This window comes from Somniosus microcephalus, chromosome 3, assembly GCF_052327205.1.
Source record: "Somniosus microcephalus isolate GS21.2 chromosome 3, FLI_Smic_1.0, whole genome shotgun sequence".
Lineage (NCBI taxonomy): Eukaryota > Metazoa > Chordata > Chondrichthyes > Squaliformes > Somniosidae > Somniosus > Somniosus microcephalus.
Window position 1 is genome coordinate 67,992,699 of NC_140989.1, and position 21,161 is coordinate 68,013,859.

At 46.4% G+C, this 21,161-nt stretch overlaps 1 protein-coding gene across 1 annotated transcript in view; it reads left to right on the plus strand.

Annotated features, from left to right (window-relative positions):
- Nucleotides 1–11,799: 11,799 nt before the first annotated feature.
- Nucleotides 11,800–21,161, plus strand: part of bpnt1 (bisphosphate nucleotidase 1) — a 32,946-nt gene continuing 23,584 nt past the window's right edge. The window contains exons 1-2 of the mRNA XM_085980995.1: nt 11,800–12,048; nt 20,917–21,021. Of these exons, the coding sequence (XP_085837121.1) occupies nt 11,929–12,048; nt 20,917–21,021 (225 nt within the window). The 5' untranslated portion in view covers nt 11,800–11,928. The remainder of the gene's footprint in view (nt 12,049–20,916; nt 21,022–21,161) is intronic.

Below are 21,161 nucleotides of genomic sequence, written 5' to 3' on the forward strand. Positions count from 1 at the left end.
TTTCACACATACCCTTGAAAGCTACAGAGATTGTCTTGAAGACGTATACGGGGCAAAAAGTCTACCCCAAAGGAAAAATAAGGGTGAAAGTGATATATAAAGGCCAGGAAATACCTAAAATGGATATATATGTATTGCCAGATGGAGGACCACCACTGCTAGGACGTAAATGGATCCGGAAGATACAATTAGATTGGCATTCCATACAGGCACTGAAGGTTGAGGCCAAAAAGGATGACGACGTCACACCTGGACAACTGTCAAAAATGCTAACTGACGCACAAGAAGTGTTCCAGGAGGGACTCGGAACACTAAAAGGCATAACAGCAATGATTAAAATAGAGGAAAATGCAAGCCCAAAGTTTCTTAAGGCCAGACCAGCTGCTGAAGCAGAGCTGGAAGGGTTGGAACATTCAGGAGTACTGCCCAAGGTGGACTGGAGCGAGTGGGCTACACCCATCGTTCCTGTAATGAAGAGGTCGTTGAGTAATATGCCTGGGGAACCAAAGAAGGTCCGCATCTGTGGGGATTTTTAGGTGACAGTGAACCCAGTCCTTCACACGGTACAATAACCGCTTCCAAGAATTGAGGATATTTTCGCCTCGCTATCTGGAGGTAAATGCTTCACCAAAATTGATCTAGCCCAGGCGTACTTGCAAATGGAGGTCGAAGAAGCTTCGAAACAATACCTTACGATTAACACTCATAAAAGTCTCTATCAATACAACCGGCTGGTGTTCGGAGTAGCCTCGGCTCTGGCTATCTGGCAAAGGGCGATGGATCAGGTCCTGCAAGGGATTCCAGGGACCCAGTGTTATTTGGACGACATCTTGGTCACGGGCCAACTTGGAGAAGGTGCTCACCAGATTAAAGGAGTATGGGCTACGAGCTAATCGCCACAAGTGCGAGTTTTTCCAGAAGCAGATCTCGTATTGTGGCCACGTCATCGATGAAGAGGGGTTACATAAGTCCCCTGAAAAGATTGAGGCAGTAGTCAAGGCTCCAGCACCGGAAAATGTGTCACAACTGAGGTCGTTCCTCGGGCTGGTAAACTACTACCACAAGTTCTTACCAAATTTGTCCACGGTATTACACCCACTGAACACCCTACTGCAAACAGGGGTACCATGGAAGTGGGATGACGAACATAGACGAGCTTTCCAGAAGTGTAAAGAATTGATCACATCAAAAGAGGTGTTGGCCCATTTCAACCCAGCACTACCAATTCGTTTGACATGTGATGCATCACCCTATGGTATTGGAGCGGTGCTGTCGCACAAATTCCCAGACGGGTTGGAGAGGCCAGTAGCCTTTGCGTCTCGGTCACTAACCTCAGCCGAGCGCAACTATGCCCAGATTGACAGGGAGGCCCTCAGCCTAGTGTGGGGAGTAAAAAAATTCAACCACTATCTGCATGGGCAGAAGTTCACCTTGCTGACTGACCACCAACCACTTGTCTCCATCTTTAATCCTAAGAAAGGCGTTCCAGTGATGACTGCACAACGGTTACAAAGATGGTCCCTGTTTCTAGGGGCGAATCAATATGAAATAGAATATAAAGGCACGAAACAGCATGGTAACGCTGATGGGCTATCGCGCCTGCCACTGCCTACTGTGGAGGAAGCACCAGCAGTGGACCCTATCGAGATATTTTATTAGTCAATAATTGAACGATTGCCAGTAACGAACGCGGATATAGAGGAGACCCGCAATGATCCAACGCTGTCTCGGGTATATGATTTGACGGTGAGGGGATGGCCAACACATGGCGACTCACTGTTGCCAGCATTCTCATCCAGAAGAGAACAGCTGTCAGTATGCCAGGGGACAGTGATGTGTGGATCCAGAGTGGTGATTCCACCCAAGTTAAGGGAGAGAGTGCTAAATGAGCTACATGAAGGTCATCTGGGGGGAGTGAAAATGAAAAGCCTTGCTAGGGCTTATGTATGGTGGCCGGGAATCGATCAACAAATCGAAGACCTATCTAAGAGCTGCTTAGGATGCCAGAAGGTCCAAAATGCACCACCACATGCCCCTCTACACCCATGGGAGTGGCCCTCCTCTCCATGGCAATGGGTGCATATTGATTTCGCTGGTCCATTCATGGACTCAATGTTCTTAATAGCAGTGGATGCTCATTCAAAGTGGCCTGAGGTGATAAAAATGTCTTCAACCACTACAGAGAGAACGATTGCAGTCCTACGGACCATATTTGCCAGGAACGGCTTGCCAGAGCAGATTTGCTCTGATAATGGACCACAGTTTGTGTTCGAAGAGTTTCAAAAATTTATGAGAAGGAATGGGGTAAGGCATTACACATCCGCCCCGTATCATCCAGCCACAAATGGATTGGCTGAGAGGTTCGTACAAACCTTTAAGAAGGCGATAAAGGCCATGTGCGATGATGAAATTCCACTACAGCATAAGATGGACAATTTCTTATTAGCCTACCGAAACACGACACATGCAGTTACCAACCAGACCCCAGCCATGATGTTCTTTAACCGAAGGTTGAGATCTCGTCTGGACTTGCTCAGACCAAATGTGCGAAGAAATGTTGAGGACAAACAATTCCAGCACATCAATGAGAAGCCGACAAGGAGCTTCAAGGTAGGGCAACCAGTCTTGGCCCGGGACTATCGAACAGAGAAATGGCAACCCGGAACGATATGCACAAGGCAGGGGCCATTAATGTACACAGTGGATGTCGGGGAGAACATTGTGAGATGCCACGTCGATCAGATCTTAGCGTCACAGGAACGCTTCAACCCCATGTCTCGAGTACCTGGGGATGAACCCGACATTCCGGTAGCATCTACCTCAGAACCAGTAGCAGTGGAACCCGATGAACTACCCGATGAAAAGGGATCAGAATCGCCTCTGCACCAAGAACAAGAACCTCAGGAAAGGCGCTATCCCGAAAGGGTCAGGAAGCCGCCCCAAAGACTGAATCTATAAATGGACTATTGTTGTTTAATGTACATGTTAAAGTGTTAATTGTTATTTGAGTATTAGGGGTACTACTAATCTAAAAGGGGAGGAATTGTAGTGTATGTGCCTTTAAGATAGAACTACTTTTACAGCTCCTGTATACTGTAGTACCGGCAGTGACCACACCTGTATATAAGCTTTGCGCATGCCTCTGTACCCCCAGTCTTGAGACTACCCTTCTCCAGTAAATACCTGTTTATTGTTCAGTTACAGCATCTGTGTGGTTATTGAAAAACAGCATACCCTCAGAATCACGGATCTAACAAATAGTGTGCTCCACAATGTTCCTGGTCGCCTGATGGCTGCTGTTGTAAAGCTCTTCTGCCGGGGTGGCGGGCAAACGGAGTGGGGTCATGAGCCATGGGCAGAGAGGATAGCCCTTGTCGTCCAGAAGCCAGCCTCGCGGGTGAGCCGGGCCCTCAAAAAGGTCAGAAACTGAGGTCTGCTGCAGGATGAACGCATCGTGGCTGCTCCCAGGGAATTGTGCGTTGACTGCCATGATCATCTAGCGGTGGTCACAGACCAGCTGGACATTGAGGGAGTGGAACCCCTTGCGGTTGCGGAATTCCTCCGGATTCTGTAATGGCACCCGCAAAGCCACGTGTGTGCAATCAATGGCCCCCTGCACCATGGGGAAGTCCGCAATAGCAGCGAAGCCCTGCACGCGCTCCGCCTGCTTCTCCAGGGTCACAGGGAAGGTGATTAATTGACGCCTCCTTCTATAGAGGGCAGCTGTCACTTGCCGGATGCAACAATGCACTGCAAATTGTGTTATATTCGCGATGTCCCCAGTGGCTGACTGAAAGGATCCGCTTGTGTAAAAGTTCAGGGCAACAGTCACTTTGACGGCAACCGACAGAGAGGTCCTGCACTGTAGACGCGGCTGCAGATCCTCAGCAAGCAGGTGGCACAGCTCAGTCACAACCTCCTTACCGAATCTGAGCCTTTGCAGACACTGCTCCTCGTCATCGGATTGGGCGACCTCCATTGCCCCTCCTCCTTCTAGCCAATCCCGGCCCTCTCTCCCGCCGTCTCTGTGCCCCTTCCAAGTGTCCGGCCATGAGGACGTTCCCCTCCAAAGCAGCTCCCATTGCTATGCCAGACGGGCAACACGCAGTAATGTCTAGCGCTCCAACTGCTCCGGACAGGCCTGCAGATCCCAAGTCTTCGAAGGCTAAATCCGAAAAATAGTGTGCAACAGTAGTTCACCAACTCTCTCCAGCAACGATCAGAATGAACAGGCCAAGTGGCTGCAGCTTTTATACTAGAGCTGTCCCCTTTAAATAGCGCCCCCCGACTCTGAGAAGGGCCTGGGAACGTTCCATCCAACTGTCACTAATAGCGCCAGGCGGAAAGACTCCGGGCGCCACCGAATATCTGGTCAGGGGCGCCAAAAAGGCGTTGCACACTGAAATGACGTCATGAACTGCCTGCACACGTGGGCGCGCGCTAAGAGTTAGCGCAGGCGCTAAATGGATACTCAATATGGGAGGTGTTGCTATCTTCATTGCGCCCGCCCGAACATTGGGTAACGCCCCTGTTAAGTCTCTGTGTTATAGTGAGAATTACTACACAGACCACAAGAGTAAATTCAACAGGTCTTTACTGGTTGGAGGTCAGACTATACTGAATACAATATTATTACACTGTGCTTATATACCAGTGTGGTCACCACCGGTATTACGTATACAGCAGCCAAAGAAAGTAGTACCTTTCTTAAGGTGGACCAGGCTTAAGTTCTCTTAAGGTGGAACAGATTACATACACCACAATCCTCCCTTTTTAGCTTAACAGTCATATCCCCAAATAAACATAACATATATACATATATAACTTCAGGTATAACAGTTCAAAGGTTCAGTCTCTCAGGAGGCTTTCTGATTCGGCTTGGATAACGCCTTTCAGTGGTCTCTGACTCTTGTTGTTGAGGTGCCTCCTCTAGTTGGTTGCCAATGTATTGGGTGTCATCATCATCAAATACATTCTCGGCCGAGGTAGATGCTTCAGGTTCATGAACGTCTTCCACAGCTGTCTCTGTCACAACCATGGGTTCGACCCTTGCTCTCGACTCTACCAGTTGATCCGCATGACACCTTATCACATTATGACCAATATCTACAGTGTACATCAGAGGTCCTTGTCTGGCCCGGATTGTTCCGGACTGCCATTTGTCGTTTCCATAGCCCCTTGCCATCACTGGTTGTCCTACGTCGAAAGTTCGAGTGGTCTTGCTGTTAATATGCCGAAACTGTTTGTTTTCCACTTCCCTCCGCACATTTGGTTTTAACAAGTCCAACTTGGACCGCAACCTCCTGTTATAAAACATCATAGCAGGACTTTGGTTAGTCACGGCATGATCGGCGTTTCTATATGACATCAGGAACTTATCGACCTTGTGTTGCAGCGGAATCTGATCATCATTCATGGCCTTAATAGCCTTTTTGAATGTCTGGACAAATCTTTCAGCCAACCCGTTTGTCGCCGGATGATATGGGGCAGAGGTATCATGTTTAACTCCATTCTTCTTTAAGAATTGTTGGAATTCTTCCGATACAAACTGTGGTCCGTTGTCCGAACAGATCTGTTCTGGCAATCCGTTCCTTGCGAATATTGTTCTTAACACCGCAATTGTCTTTTCTGAAGTAGTGGTATTCATCTTGATGACTTCTGGCCATTTGGAATGTGCGTCCACCGCGATTAGGAACATGGAGCCCATGAATGGACCAGCAAAGTCAATGTGTACGCGTTGCCATGGGGCTGAAGGCCATTCCCATGGGTGTAGCGGTGCTATCGGAGGTGCATTTTGCACTTTTTGACACCCAGCGCAGCTTTTCGTTAACTCCTCAATCTGTTGGTCAATACCCGGCCACCATACGTAAGCCCTAGCAAGACTTTTCATTTTAACTCCCCCCAGATGACCTTCATGTAGTTCTTTTAAAACTCTTTCCCTTAACTTGGGAGGAATAATCACTCTTGTCCCGTACATCAAAGTACCATGGCAGACGGACAGCTGGTCTCGCCTTGCCGAGAATGCCGGTAACAGAGGATCACCCCGTGTTGGCCATCCTTTCACTGTCACCTCGTAGACTCTGGACAGTGTCGGGTCGTTCCTGGTTTCTCTTTCAATACTTGCGTTGGTGACAGGTAAACACTCGATAATGGTCGAATGAAATAACTCAACAGGGTCAACTTCCGTCGTGTCTTCATCTTCAGGTAGTGGCAGGCGCGACAGGCCATCAGCATTGCCATGCTGTTTCGTACCTTTGAATTCTATCTGATATTGATGTGCCCCTAAGAAAAGAGACCATCTCTGGAGACGCTGTGCTGTCATCACCGAAACACCCTTCTTAGGGTTAAAAATGGACACCAACGGTTGATGGTCCGTCAGAAGTGTGAATTTTTGGCCCTGTAGGTAATGATTAAACTTCTTCACTCCCCATACAAGGCTAAGGGCCTCCCTATCGATCTGCGCATAGTTGCGCTCAGCGGAGGTCAATGATCTGGATGCAAACGTGACTGGCCTTTCCGTGCCATTTGGCAATTTATGTGAGAGTACTGCCCCAATACCATATGGAGAAGCATCACAAGCCAACCGAATAGGCAGTGTCGGGTTGAAGTGAGCCAACACTTCCTCTGAGGTGATCAATTCTTTGCTTTTGCGAAATGCCTTCTTACAGTTTTCGCCCCAGTCCCATGGTACCCCTTTCTGTAAAAGAGCGTTCAACAGATGCAGCACCGTGGATAGATTTGGCAGAAATTTATGGTAGTAGTTAATTAATCCTAGAAACGACCTCAACTGAGAGACATTCTCCAGAGCGGGAGCCTTTACAGCTGCCGCTATCTTGTCAGGAGACTTATGAAGCCCCTCCCGGTCAATGACATGACCACAGTACGAGATCCGCTTCTGGAAGAACTCACATTTCTGCCGATTTACCCTAAGTCCATACTCTTTCAGTCTGTTGAGCACCAGTTCCAAGTTAGCGAGATGCTGTTCATCACCATCACCTGTGATCAGAATGTCGTCCAGGTAACATTGTGTGCCTGGAATTCCCTGTAATACCTGCTCCATGGCCCTCTGCCAAATTGCTGGAGCCGATGCCACACCAAAAACCAGCCTATTGTACCGGTACAACCCTCGATGCGTGTTGATTGTGAGGTATTGGCGTGACTCTTCTTCAACCTCCATCTGCAAGTACGCCTGCGCCAGGTCTATCTTGGTGAAGTGCTTCCCACCAGACAGTGAAGCGAAAATATCCTCAATCCGTGGAAGCGGATACTGCACCGTGTGAAGCACCGGATTAACGGTGATCTTGAAATCTCCACAGATGCGAACCTTCCCTGGATCTCCTGGCTTATTGTTCGCAGGACGTTTCATAACGGGAACAATGGGCGTAGCCCACTCACTCCAATCTACTTTAGACAGTACCCCTGAACGTTCTAATGCTTCCAGCTCCGCTTCAACCGCAGGTCGTATTGCATAGGGTACCGGTCTGGCTTTAAAAAATTTTGGTTGTGCATGTTCATCAATCTTGATGTTTGCCGTAATTCCTCTCAGTGTTCCCAGTCCCGGCTGGAACACCTCTTTAGCCTCATCCAATATTCTGGACAATCGTTTAGGTTTGACAGCTGTTTCCCCGGAATCTACCGTTAGTGCTTTCAAGGAGTGCCAGTCCATATTCATTTTCCTAATCCACTCCCGTCCTAGTAGTGGTGGACCTCCTTCAGGTAGCACATATAAGTCCATTACTTGGCTTCCTTCGCCCTTGTGGACCACTTCTACCTCTATTTTTCCGATGGGGTACACTCTTTGCCCCGTGTACGTTTTCAATATAATCTCCGTATCCTGTAAGGGAATATGTTGGAATAACCTTCTGTAATCTTTCTTATTCATGACCGTCAATGCCGATCCAGTGTCCAATTCCATTTTTACTTGGACTCCTGCTATCTTAAGAGTGACCCAAATTGTCTGGAGGTCTGTATCCTTACCAACGTTGTGTATTCTTAAGCTATCCAGTTCATTACTGCTAGCGTCTGAATCTGACTTCTGTTCAGTCAAACTGTTCTTTGTCACCTTGTGTACCTTTGCATATTTTCCTTGCGGTGACTTTTTATTGCTGGTCTTCTTTCCTGACCGGCATACTTTAGCTATGTGGCCAAACCTGCCACACGTTCTGCATTCTTGGTTTTTAAACCAACACTGGTTCTGATCGTGCGTTGTTTTTCCACAACGATAACATTTGACAGAACTCAAACCCAATTTGTTTGTAGCGAGTTCCGGTGGCCGTAGCTGCATTACTGCCGTGCCTCTCGCTGCGGCCTCGTGTGCTGCTGCCATAGTGACCGCCTTCTCGAGAGACAGCTCATTCTCCTCGAGCAGTCGCCTTTGTGTATCCTGTTTAAATAAACCACACACAAATCTATCTCGAAGTGCCTCTGTCAGTCCCGTTCCAAACTGACAATATTTTGCTAGCTTACGTAATTCCATCAAATATTCAGCATTGCTTTCATTTTGCCGCTGTCTTCTATCGTAAAATTTAAATAGTTCCGCTAGCATCAGCGGCGTGGGGCTAAGATGATTTTTTAGGACAGTAACAATCTGTTCGAACGTCTTATCCGCCGGTTCATCTGGTGATAACAGGTGTTTCAATTGCCCGTATGTCTTCACACCCATTAAGTTTAGTAATGTTAGTGCTTTATCTGTCTCAGGAATTTTATTTGCCTTACAATAGTTTTGTATGCATTCTACATACATAGCCCAGTCTTCTATATCACTGTCGAAGGCATTAATGTTCCCATGTTTAGGCATCGTAGCAATTTATCGTATTTTTAATGTTATCTAAGATGGCGGCTTCCCGCTCTTGCCGTCGTCCTCCGCCCACAAAATGGCGGTTTTCCCGCGCTTGGCGGTCTTCACCCGTCCCCCGACGCTGTCTCCGCTTCACCGCGGCTCTCGCGCCTTCAGTTTCCCCAGATGCTGCGCCTTTAGCCCGAATGCGGCCCTTATCTCCGGTCGCGATTGATGTCCCGCGCTGCGCCTCTCGCTCGAAAGCGGCCCGGCCCTTATCTCTGGTCGCGATCGACCTCACTGCCCTTATTCCTCCGTCTTCCCAGCCCCGTCTGTACAGCCAATGCGGTTGACTTTCTGTCGCGTCGCTGCCCGGCTTACCCACCACGAGGTAGTAGAAGAAGCTGACAGTCGCTGATGGAGGCTTCGAGGTCAGGATGTCTTCTGCACTCCGGTTGCTCGATGCCTGCCGCTCGACGTGTCTTCCCGTAGGTGATGAGGGTAGAAACCTCTCTTCGACGTCCTGTCTGTGGACGAAGTCGCCGTGGAAATTACTGCAGCAGGGTAAGAATCGGACTCGTCGCCACTGTTAAGTCTGTGTGTTATAGTGAGAATTACTACACAGACCACAAGAGTAAATTCAACAGGTCTTTACTGGTTGGAGGCCGGACTATACTGAATACAATATTATTACACTGTGCTTATATACCGGTGTGGTCACCACCGGTATTACGTATACAGCAGCCAAAGAAAGTAGTACCTTTCTTAAGGTGGACCAGGCTTAAGTTCTCTTAAGGTGGAACAGATTACATACACCACAGCCCCAATTCTTGGGCTCTTTAGGCGCTAATCGCTGGCGCAAACAACCGAATTTCTAGGCCCTTATATCCAGGAATATTTAGTACCCAATCCTGCCCTCTTTTGAGCCAGGTCTCTGTTATCGCCACAACATCATATTCCCATGTGGCTATTTGCGCCTGCAGCTCACCAACCTTATTTACCACGCTTTGTGCATTTACACATATGCACTGTAAACCTATCTTAGACCTTCTTGTATTCTCTCTTAGTCTGACTTCACCTAATACCGTACTATTTCTTACTCTAGTGCTATCTGTCTCTCCCAATCCTTTGTGCACCTTCTTTCTCATTTCTAATGCTACATCCTGGTGCCCATCCCCCTGCCAAATTAGTTTAAACCGTCCCCAATAGCAGTAGCAAACCCCCCTGCGAGGATATTGGTCCCGGCTCTGTTGAGGTGCAACCCGTCTGGCCTGTACAGGTCCCACCTCCCCCTGAACTGGTCCCAATATTCCAGGAATCTAAAGCTCTCCCTCCTGCACCATCTCTCCAGCCACGCATTCATCTGCTCTGTCCTCCTATTTCTATACTCACTAGCTTGTGGCACTGGGAGTAATCCGGAGATTACTACCTTTGAGGAACTGTTTTATAATCTCTTTCCTAGCTCCCTGAAATCTGCCTGCAGGAACTCATCCCTCTTTCTACCTATGTCGTTGATACCGATATGGAGCATGACCTCTGGCTGTTCTCCCTTCCCCCTCAGAATGTCCTGCAGCCGCTCAGTGACATCCTTGACCCTGACACCAGGGAGGCAACATACCATCCTGGAATCATGTCTGCAGCCACAGAAACGCCTGTTCCCTTCACTCTTGAATCCCTGATCACTATTACTTTCCCCATTTTCCTCCTCCCCCGCTTTACAGCTGAGCCACCTGTGGTGCCGTGGACTTTGTTCTGACTGTACTCCCCAGAGGAACCATCGCCTTTCACCAGTATTCAGTACCAGAAGCAATAGTGATCGGGATTCGATAGGGGAACAGACACCATTTCTGTGGCTACAGATGTGATTCCAGGATGGTGTGTTGCCTATGTAATCTATGATTATACAGAAGGAACAATTTCTGTCTTGGCTTGTGCCAATTTTCGTTGCCTCTGGGGCCATTTATAAAGACAGGTTTGGTTTGGCAGCAAATCACCCTGCAGAATGTAAATGTAGAAATTTGACTCGGGATGTCACACCGCATCTAAGCTGCTCCTTGATTTCTGGCTGCACTTCAATCCCACGCACCTGATCTTTGGTCACCCGGTGCGGAGGGGAGCGGGCAAGTCGGGGGACCTCCTCGTAGGACTGCTCCTGGGCCTGGCCAAAGTGACCATCAACTGGTCCAAGCAGCGGGCAGTCGTGGGGGTCGTTTGGCCCGACTGCCTGCCTCTCTTCTGCAGCCACATTCTCACCCGGGTGGCCCTGGAGATGGAGCACGCGGTGTCCGCCAGCACGCTCGAGGCTTTCCGTGACCAGTGGGGCCCCGCAGGGACTGGAGTGCATCATCACCCCCCGGTAATGGAATTTTAATTTAATTTATTAAGTTTCCTTTAATGTTTTAAGTTTAGTTACAGTTTATTTGGTTTAGTGTGCATCAAAAATAGTACACCGCGTCTAAGTATTGGTAGGAGCAAGAAGCCGTTCCGCGGTTATGTTTGCGCCCGGGTGGCCCTGGAGATGGAGCACCCGGCCGGGGTGATTTTAATTTAATTTGATAAGTTTTAAAAATTAATCTAGGGTTTTTTAAGCTTTTTTACAGTCCACTTGTTCGGTCGGGAGAGCAAGAGGCTCCGCTCAGGTGATGCAGAGAGCCCTGCAGATGGAGAAGAATGTCAACCAGAGTCTGCCGGATCTGCACAAACCCTCCACTAGGAGCGCCGACCCTCATCTGTGTGAATTCCTGGAGACCCGCTATCTGGATAAACAAGTGAAGACGACCAAGAAGCTTGTAGAGACTGTGACCCTTGCCTTGTAGGCATGAGGGCTTGTGACTTTGTACAAAGAGCTGAGACTTGAGCTGTGTAAATGGTATTTACTGTAAAATGTTCAAATTTTAAATTAAAAAAAAATGCCGTGTTGTTTAAGTGGAGCCGAAACCTGAATGCAAAATAAATTCTCGTGTTTTGGGCGGGTGGGATGTGTCCAGCAGGTTGCTGCACGGATGGGGCGTGGAATAGATTTGCAGCGGGCCAATTGGGTGCAACTGTCAATCAAAGTGTGTGCCCCGCCTCCGCGCGCAGCACCGGGAGAGCGGCAGTTTGTGGGCGGTAGCTTCGCATTCTGTCGGTCGGTCGCCCGGTGTTTGCTGACCATGTCTGCCAGCCCGGCTTTTCTGATGCGGCTCGTGGCTTCGACCTTCTCCATTGCCGAGAAGGCGCAAACCCTGGTTCACCAGGTGCTGAGTGGAGGGGACCTGGGCATCGTGGAGAAGGTGAGTTCCTGGGGCAGGCCCGCTCTGCGGAGGCAGGGTTGCGAAATACTCAGCAAACGCTGTATAGTCGGGAGTCCGAAATAACAACAGAAAATGCTGGAAAAACTCAGCAGGTCAGGCAACATCCGTGGAGAGAAATTTGAGTTGACGTTTCGGGACTATCGTATAGTTGGGAGTATTGTTTATTTAAAAAAACCTTTGCTTGGAGCTGCTGAGTTCTTCATGCGGCAATTGCCTATTAAAAGTCAACCATGTGCCCCCTTTTTCAAGGGGCACAACCAATAAAAACTGTAACCTACTAAAAAGTTTAAAGGAACTTTAAATCAAATTAAAATTTTGTTTGGAACTGCTGACGGGTATCTAATAAGAATCTAATTATCAGCAACAGTTGATGGTCAACAATAGCAACTTGTATTTATATAGCCCATTTAACGGAATAAAACATCCCAACGAGCTTCACAGGAGTATTAAGACAAAAAATTTGACACCTGACGCAGGGAAAAGAAGGGACAGCGACAAAAAGTTGAGCGATTATAATGAGGGATGGTACAGAGGGCAGAATTAGAGGAGTGTAGATATCTTGATGCAGTACAGATTTACGCAACAACTTCCATTTAAACTTGGAAGAAGTTGAGTTGTACATTTATATCTCAAGCTACCAATGGATCTGTTGCCTTTTCCTTAATTTTTTATGTGGCACTCTGTACAGTGGCTTCCATAAGTTCTGTGACCCACACACTTACTTGGCATTGATCTGTGTTGTATTCACGCTTAGTGTTGATTCCAGGCAGCTGTTAGAAGTGTGCCTGCAGCCTGAATCCAGAGTGTAGTTAAGTTCTTCACACCTGATTTACACTCCATACATTCATTTATTTAAATAGGGCAACAATATTCAATGTGCAGCCTTTCAGCTGTGTATTTTTCACAATGATATCTGTATAAAACACAATCTCTTGACAGGCGAGTGGCAAAACAATAATTGAAATTCTTATTACAGCATCAAACACAATTGAAACTGATAATTATTGGCAAATCATCACAGCTGTATTCCATCTTGATTTGATGCATCATGATTTTCAAAAGTAACTTAACGGGTTAAAAAAATCACCCCTGTGTCCTCTTGCCAAGTTGAACATTTTACTGACATTTGGCGTGCAGCATGTTACATCCTGTATCCCATGCTATTCATGGTAGATTGTAGAAGTAGCTTTATTAAGTGGCAAGGGTTGTATGCATTCCTGGAGAGCAATACTGTTAGTGTATACTACCATAATCACCTTGTGTGTTGCCTGATGATAGGGAAAAGATTTTGAAGAATTTTATCTTGACCACACCATTGGTTTGGTCTGGGGCAGTACATTTATTTTTGAATTGTGTTTTGTTTTCCTGAAGGCATTGACTCCTGCCAAGATATAGTTCCACAGGCACTAGTAGTGGGTATTTCTGCTATGTAGCCATTCTATGTGAGCCTGAACTGTGAGTGGTGGCAGGTTAGTCAACCATGCTGGACATTACACAGGAACCCAGTCTTAATACCTGATGTCCACAGGCTCTCGCTTTCCTGCAGTGGGTGCTGAGTCTAGTTTCAGCTCCTGAAATACCGCCCTGACTGAAATCAGCTAACTCGACGCAAGCAAAGGAATCAAACCCGAGACCTTCTGGCTTGTATGGCTTACTGCTGTATACAGATCAAAAGCTACACTGGGTAGTGCCTTTACCCCATAGCTTGTTTGGGGAACAGTGATGTTAATCTCATTTAGACTGCTTAGTAATTGTATAGTATATGAGTGCATTTTCAATACTATTTAATGTGTTCAAGTTGAAACTAACATGATAGAGAATTGAGGACTTTACCATTCTGCAGGATGATGTAGAACTCAGCAAAGAATTGCAAAACTACAGCCACAGGAATTTTTTTTAATTCATTGACTGGATGTGGGCGTCGCTGGCAAGGCCAGCATTTTTTGACCATCCCTAATTGCCCTTGAGAAGGTGGTGGTGAGCCGCCGCCTTGAACTGCTGCAGTCCGCAGTGCTGTTAGGTAGGGAGTTCCAGGATTTTGATCCAGCAATGAAGAAGGAACAACGATATATTTCCAAATAAGCATGGTGTGTGACTTGGAGGGGAACTTGGAGGTGGTGGTGTTCCCATGCACCTGCTGCCCTTGTCCTTCTAGGTGGTAGAGGTTGCAGGTTTGGGAGGTGCTGTTGAAGAAGCCTTGGCGAGTTGCTGCAGTGCATGTTGTAGATGGTACACACTGCAGACACTGTTTGCTGGTGGTGGAGGGAGTAAATGTTTAAGGTGGTGGATGGAGTGCCAATCAAGCGGGCTGCTTTGTCCTGGATGTTGTCGAGCTTCTTGTGTTGTTGAGCTGCATTCATCCAGGCAAGTGGAGAGTATTCCATCACACTCCTGACTTGTGCCTTGTAGATGGTGGAAAGACTTTGAGGAGTCAGGAAGTGAGTCACTCGTTGCAGAATACCCAGCCTCTGACCTGCTCTTGTAGCCACAGTATTTATATGGCTGGTCCAGTTCAGTTTTTGGTCAGTGGTGACCCCCAGGATATTGATGGGGGATTCGACAATGGTAATGCCATCGAATGTCAAGGGGAGGTACTTAAAAACGTTCTCTTGTTGGAGATGGTCATTACCTGGCACTTGTGTGGCACGAAGACACCAATGATACAAAGATAGGCGGCATTGTAGGCAGTGTAGATGGAAGCATAAAATTACAAAGGGATATCGACAGATTAAGTGAATGGGCAAAACTGTGACAAATGGAGCTCAATGTAGGCAAATGTGAGGTCATCCACTTTGGACCTAAAAAGGATAGAACAGGGTACTTTCTAAATGGTGAAAAGCAAAAAACAGTGGAGGGCCAAACGACACTTTGAGAGGGAGGGAGGGGGGTGTCCAGGAACATAGATCATTAAAATGTCATGAACAGGTACAGAAAATAATTAAAAAGGCTAATGGATGCTGGCCTTTATATCTAGAGGACTAGAATACAAGGGGTAGAAGTTATGCTGCAGCTATACACAAACACTTGGAGTACTGTGAGCATTTCTGGGCACCACACCTTAGGAAGGATACCTCTGAGGGAGTGCAGTGTAGGTTTACCAGAATGATACCCAGACTTGAATGGTTAAGTTACGAGCAGAGATTACACAAATTAGGATTGTGTTCCCTAGAATTTAGAAGGTAAAGGGATGATTTGATCGAAGGTTTCAAGACATTAAGGGGAACAGATAGGGTAAATAGAGAGAAACTATTTCTGCTGGTTGGGGATTCTAGGACTAGGGGGCATAGTCTGAAATTAGAGCCAGACCTTTCAGGAGTGATATTGGGAAACACTTCTACACACAAAGGGTGGTAGAAGTTTGGAACTCTCTTCCGCAAATGGTAGTTGATGCTAGATCAATTGTTAATTTTAAATCGGCGATTGATAGCTTTGTTAATCAAAGGTATTAAGGGATATGGTCCAAAGGTGGGTATATGGAGTTAGGTTGCAGATCAGCCATGATCTCATTGAATGATGGAACAGGCTCGAGGGGCTGAATGGCCTACTCCTGTTCCTATGAATGTTACTTGCCACTTATCAGCCCACGCCTGAATGTTGTCCAGGTCTTGCTGTGTGTGGGCACGAACTGCTTCATTATCTGAGGGGTTGCAAATGGAACTGAACACTGCAATCATCATGTGGTAATGTGGCCGAGCGGTCTAAGCTATTAGTTGTGTAAGATTTTTAAGACGTTTTGCAATTCTGTACCCTGTGGAGGCATCTCTTATGTAACACTGAACACAAATGCTACAATTGTAATGTAAATGCACCTCCAAAATGTTGTTCGATAGCAAAATACTGCGGATGCTGGAAATCTGAAATAACAACAGAAAACGCTGGAAAAACTCAGCAGGCCAGGCAACATCTGTGGAGAGAAACAGTCAACGTTTCAGGAAGACCCTTCGTCAGGACTGAGAAAAAAGCAGGAAATGGAACAGATTAAGAAGCAAGTATGGGGGAGGGGATGAAAGAACTAAAGGGAAAGTCTGGGAGAGGTGGAGAGACATTAAGAGAAATACAAGGCGAGACGAGATGGTAATAGGACAAGTAAAGAGACAAAGGATGGCTCTAGATGAAGTGTGAAATGCATTGGCAGAATGAAAGACAGCTGCCATGTGGGAGAGAAAAAAGAAAAGGCACAAACCAAAAGTGTGGATAAAAAATATATAAAAATATAATAGGGGCCGAGGTTATGATCTGAAATTGTTGAACTCGATATTGAGTCCGGAAGGCTGTAAAGTGCCTAATCGGAAGATGAGGGTCTTCGACCTGAAACGTTAACTCTGTTTCTCTCTCCACGGATGTTGCCTGGCCTGCTGAGTTTTTCCAGTGTTTTCTGTTGTTATTTCCAAAATGTTGTAGTTCTTCATATGCCACATTATGCTTCATTAATTTATTGCTGGGCAAAGTTCTACATATTGCTTTCATGTCTGAAGTATATCATTTCTACCATGAGAGGTTTACCAATGTTGGCAGTTTTCTGCTAATAATCTTTGGAGACTATATACACTAGAAGATTGTCCACAGTCAGTTGATGAATATAAAGTTTTACCAGATGGAGGCAGACATCAAATACTTGATCCACAGAGCCACACAGTGGTCAGAGCTTGCAACTGCATCATGTTAGTTCACATAACAAAATTGAATAGGAAATGTTGACCGAGCAATTTAAAGTGGTCAATATTGACAAATTATGAACAAAAATCATGACAACAGGAAGTTAGATTTGTGGATAGGAAATATGCTTTATGGTGTTGGTGTGGGGTGGTACCAACCTGGCGCATCATGTGGCAGCCAGGGTGTACAGCATCAAGTGAAGTTGTCGTCTTTCGTATGGTAGTGGCAAAGCAAATGCAGCAACAACTTAGTCATAACAGCACGGAAGGAGGCCATTCGACCCATCGAGTCTGTGCCGGCGCGTTCTCCAACACCATAAAGCATCCCTACAATGCCCAAGCCATTCCTTTCACACTCTCCATTGCAGGGGGTACCATTATGTCTCACCATTCACTGCAACTCACTAAGCCACTTCTAAAGGTGGACACAAATCTGTCCAAGAATGCAAAGTGTTGAAAATAAAGATTTCAATGTTTGACACCACATTAACAAACTTCACATGAACATAGGCACTTGGGTGTTTTAGCCAATCATTGTGTGTTGTTAGTTGGTATGATTGGACTAGGATGAGGGTGAGTGTGAGGGGTGGCTAGTGAGAGCAATCCAGTCAGTCCCATTCCCCCACTCTATCCCCGTAGCCCTGCAAGTTTATTTCTCTCAAGTGCCTATCCAGTCTCCCCTTGAAAACATTGAGTGTCTCCGCTTCCACCACTTCCACTTGTATTTATGTAGCGCCTTTAATGTAGTAAAACATCCCAAGGCACTGCACAGGTGTATTAAAGGACAAAAAATTTGACACCGAGCCACAAGGATAAATTAGGGCAGGTGACCAAAAGCTTGGTCAAGAGTTAGGTTTTAAGGAAAGTCATAAAGGAGAAAAGAGGTAGTGAGGTGGAGAGTTTTAGACAGGGAATTCCAGAGCTTAGGGCCTAGGTAATAGAAGGCACGGCCACCAAAGGTTGAGCAATGTGGTCGGGTACTGATGCCCTGTGTCCTGTGCAGCATCAGTTGATTGCGGATAAGGTTGGTGTTGGTGCTGCTGTTGTTGGGGCTGATCGTTGTGGGATTCTGAGGACCAAGGTGAGATAGTTTCAAGGGCACCGATGCTGATGTAATAGATGGCAGGTGAAGTTGAGATGACCGAAGCAAATCTGTCAATGGTCAGAGAGGTTGCTCCAAAGATGTGGCACTGGATAGAGAGTTGGCTTCAAACACTTGCAACCTGCACAAAGCTCAATCTGTCTTCCAAATGCAGTAAGCAACAGTTTCTGAGCTTGGAAAGTGAACAGCTGTGAGATGGGAGCTTTTATACCAGTTGCAGCAGTCAAGTAATCAGATAATTCAGTGCTGAATCCACTCGCGACCTGCTGAGCTGACATGATCCCTGAGCAGCGTGTAACCTGTGGGGAAACTCGTAAAATTGAAAGGTAAGCTTAAAATAGTATTTAAGTGCCTCTTAATTTCTTAATAATCTAAATTGGCTCCCCTGCCGCTTGGTGTCGGGCCTGTTCAGCACTGACAGACTCGACATCTGGGAGACTAGTGTGGAGGCGGATTGACATTGGGTTCCCTATCTGCTGTCAAAAAAATTTCCCACCTGACCTGCCACCGATCACGCCTGCTGATCCCTGAAAAATTCCACCCAGAGCGTGTACACACACTATCAAAACCCCATAATTTTGAATACCTCTATTAAATCCTCCCTTAACCGTCTCTGCTCCAAACAGAACAATCCCACCTTCCACACCAGTGCTTCCGACATGTCTTCCTTTTTCCTCAACCGAAGATTCCCCTCTACCGTGGTTGACACGGCCCTCGACCGTGTCCGTTCTATCTCCCGCACTTCTGCCCTCACCCCTGCCCCTCCTTCCCGTAACCACGATAGGGTTCCCCTTGTCCTCACCTTTCACCCCACCAGCCTCCACATTCAACGGATCATCCTCCGCCATTTCCGCCACCTCCAAAGTGATCCCACCACCAAATGCATCTTCCCCTCCCCTCCCCTTTCAGCATTCCGTAAGGACCGCTCCCTCCGAGACACCCTAGTCCACTCCTCTATCGCCCCCAACAGCCCTACTCCTTCACCTGGCACCTTCCCGTGCAAGCGCAGGAGATGTAACACCTGCCCCTATACCTCCCCCCTTCCCACTGTCCAGGGCCCCAAACACCCCTTCCAGGTGAAACAGCGATTTACTTGTACTTCTTGCAATCTAGTATACTGTATTCGCTGCTCACGATGCGGTCTCCTCTACATTGGGGAGACCAAACGCAGATTGGGTGACTGCTTTGTGGAACACCTCCGTTCAGTCCGTAAGGGTGACCCCGAGCTTCCGGTCGCTTGTCATTTTAATTCACTGCTCCATTCCCACTCAGACCTCACCATCCTTGGCCTCTTGCATTGTTCCACGGAAGCACAACGTAAACTCGAGGAACAGCACCTCATCTTCCGATTAGGCACTTTGCAGCCTTCCGGACTCAATATCGAGTTCAACAATTTCAGACCATAACCTCGGCCCCATATCACATTTTTACTTTAATATTTTTTTTCCCCCCCCCCCCCCACCCCCCTCATTTTTTACATGGCAGCTGTCTCTCATTCTGACAGTACATTTCACACCTAATCTGAGCCGTCTTTTGTCTCTTTACTAGTCCTATCACCATCTCGTCTCGTTTTGAATACCTCTTAATGTCTATTTGCTTCTTTTGTTCCCTCCCCAGCCCTGCCTTTCGATCTATTCCATTTCCTTTCCAGTTTTGAAAAAGGGTTAGACCCGTAACGTCGACTCTAATTTCTCTCCACGGATGTTGCCTGGCCTGCTGAGTTTTTCCAGCATTTTCTGTTATTTCGGATTTCCAGCATCTGCAGTATTTTGCTATCGTACCAGCTTCTTTATTCTCTCCACATAACTGAAGTCCTTCATCCCTGGTATAATTCTGGTAAATCTCCTCTGCACCCTCTCCAAGGCCTTGACATCCTTCCTAAAGTGTGCTGCCCAGCATTGGACACAATACTCTAGCTGAAGCCTCACCAGTGATTTTATAAAGGTTTTAATGGAATAAATAAGGAGAAACTGTTTCCAATGGCTAGTGGGTCGGTAAGCAGATCACAAATTTAAGATAATTGGCAAAAGAACCAGAGGCAAGATGAGAATTTTTTTTCACAGTGAGTTGTTATGATCTGGACTGCACTGCCTGAAAGGGTGGTGGAAGCAGATTCAGTAGTGACTTTCAAAACAGAATTGGATATATACTTGAAATAGAAAATATTGCAGGGCTATGGGGAAAGAGTAGGGAAGTGGAACTAATTGGAGAGGTCTTTCAAAATGCTGGCACGGGCACGATGGGCTGAATGGCCTCCTGTGCTGTATGATTCTATGGAGACTGGCGGTGGATTATAAACCCATAAAATAATAAAGGGGCTCAGATGACTGAATTTTTAATTTGTTTCTCACTTGAACCCTGAGATCCTTAGTTATTCATATAAATGATACTGGATTAAAAAAAATGGCACCTGGCAGTTTATTATTCTATAAATTCATGCTGAATAACAGAATTTTCAAGGATGTCAGATTATCTGGGATGGTGAAATACTTAAGAATTACTTCTCCCCCCAACGCTACGTTTTTGTGCTTCTCTGCTGCTCTAACTGGTCACTAGGATACACGTGAGCATGGCCAGTTCAATTTGGTTTCTTCAGTCCAGATTAATTACTTTTATTAACACACTCTATGCCTTCCCAATAACATGGCATAGATTGTGAACTTGTGTAGAGAACAGCTTTCTGCTCTGTCATGGAGCATATTACAAGTAAGTTTACTATTTAAATTTTGGATCAAGTTAGTTACACACTACATTGCATCTGATTCACATAAGCCAAGTTTGTAAGTGAAAAGTGTTCCACAAATATGGTTGCTGTTCCATTTACGTAGCCACATATAATTCAAAGATGTCTGCAAATTGTTGAATCTGTTGGATATGCAGAACAATTTGTTCTTTTCATATTAATTAGTAAAATGGCCTGGTACTGAGAACCCCTAGAATTGGGTCATCTAACTATGCCTATCCAAGCAGAATATTATATATGTAATATACATTGTGTGCAGCATTCTGTATGTTATACTTGGCCTTTGTACTGAACAAAAAAAGGCAGACATTTGTCAATGTTTTACTTTCTTTACATTTCCAACATAGACTGGAGCCAATGATCTACAAACAAAAGCAGATCGATTGGTGCAGCTAAGCATCTGTTCGTCACTGGCACGTAAATTCCCCAAACTAACTATAATTGGAGAGGAGGTAAGGGCATTACCACATTAAGTGTTTGATTCAACTTATTTGTTCCATAGGTTTTCTTTCTGTACAGTTTCCTATCCCATTTTTTTGATAACTTTTGGAAGATTGTTTGGTTTTTCAAAGAGCTGCGAGCATATTAATTA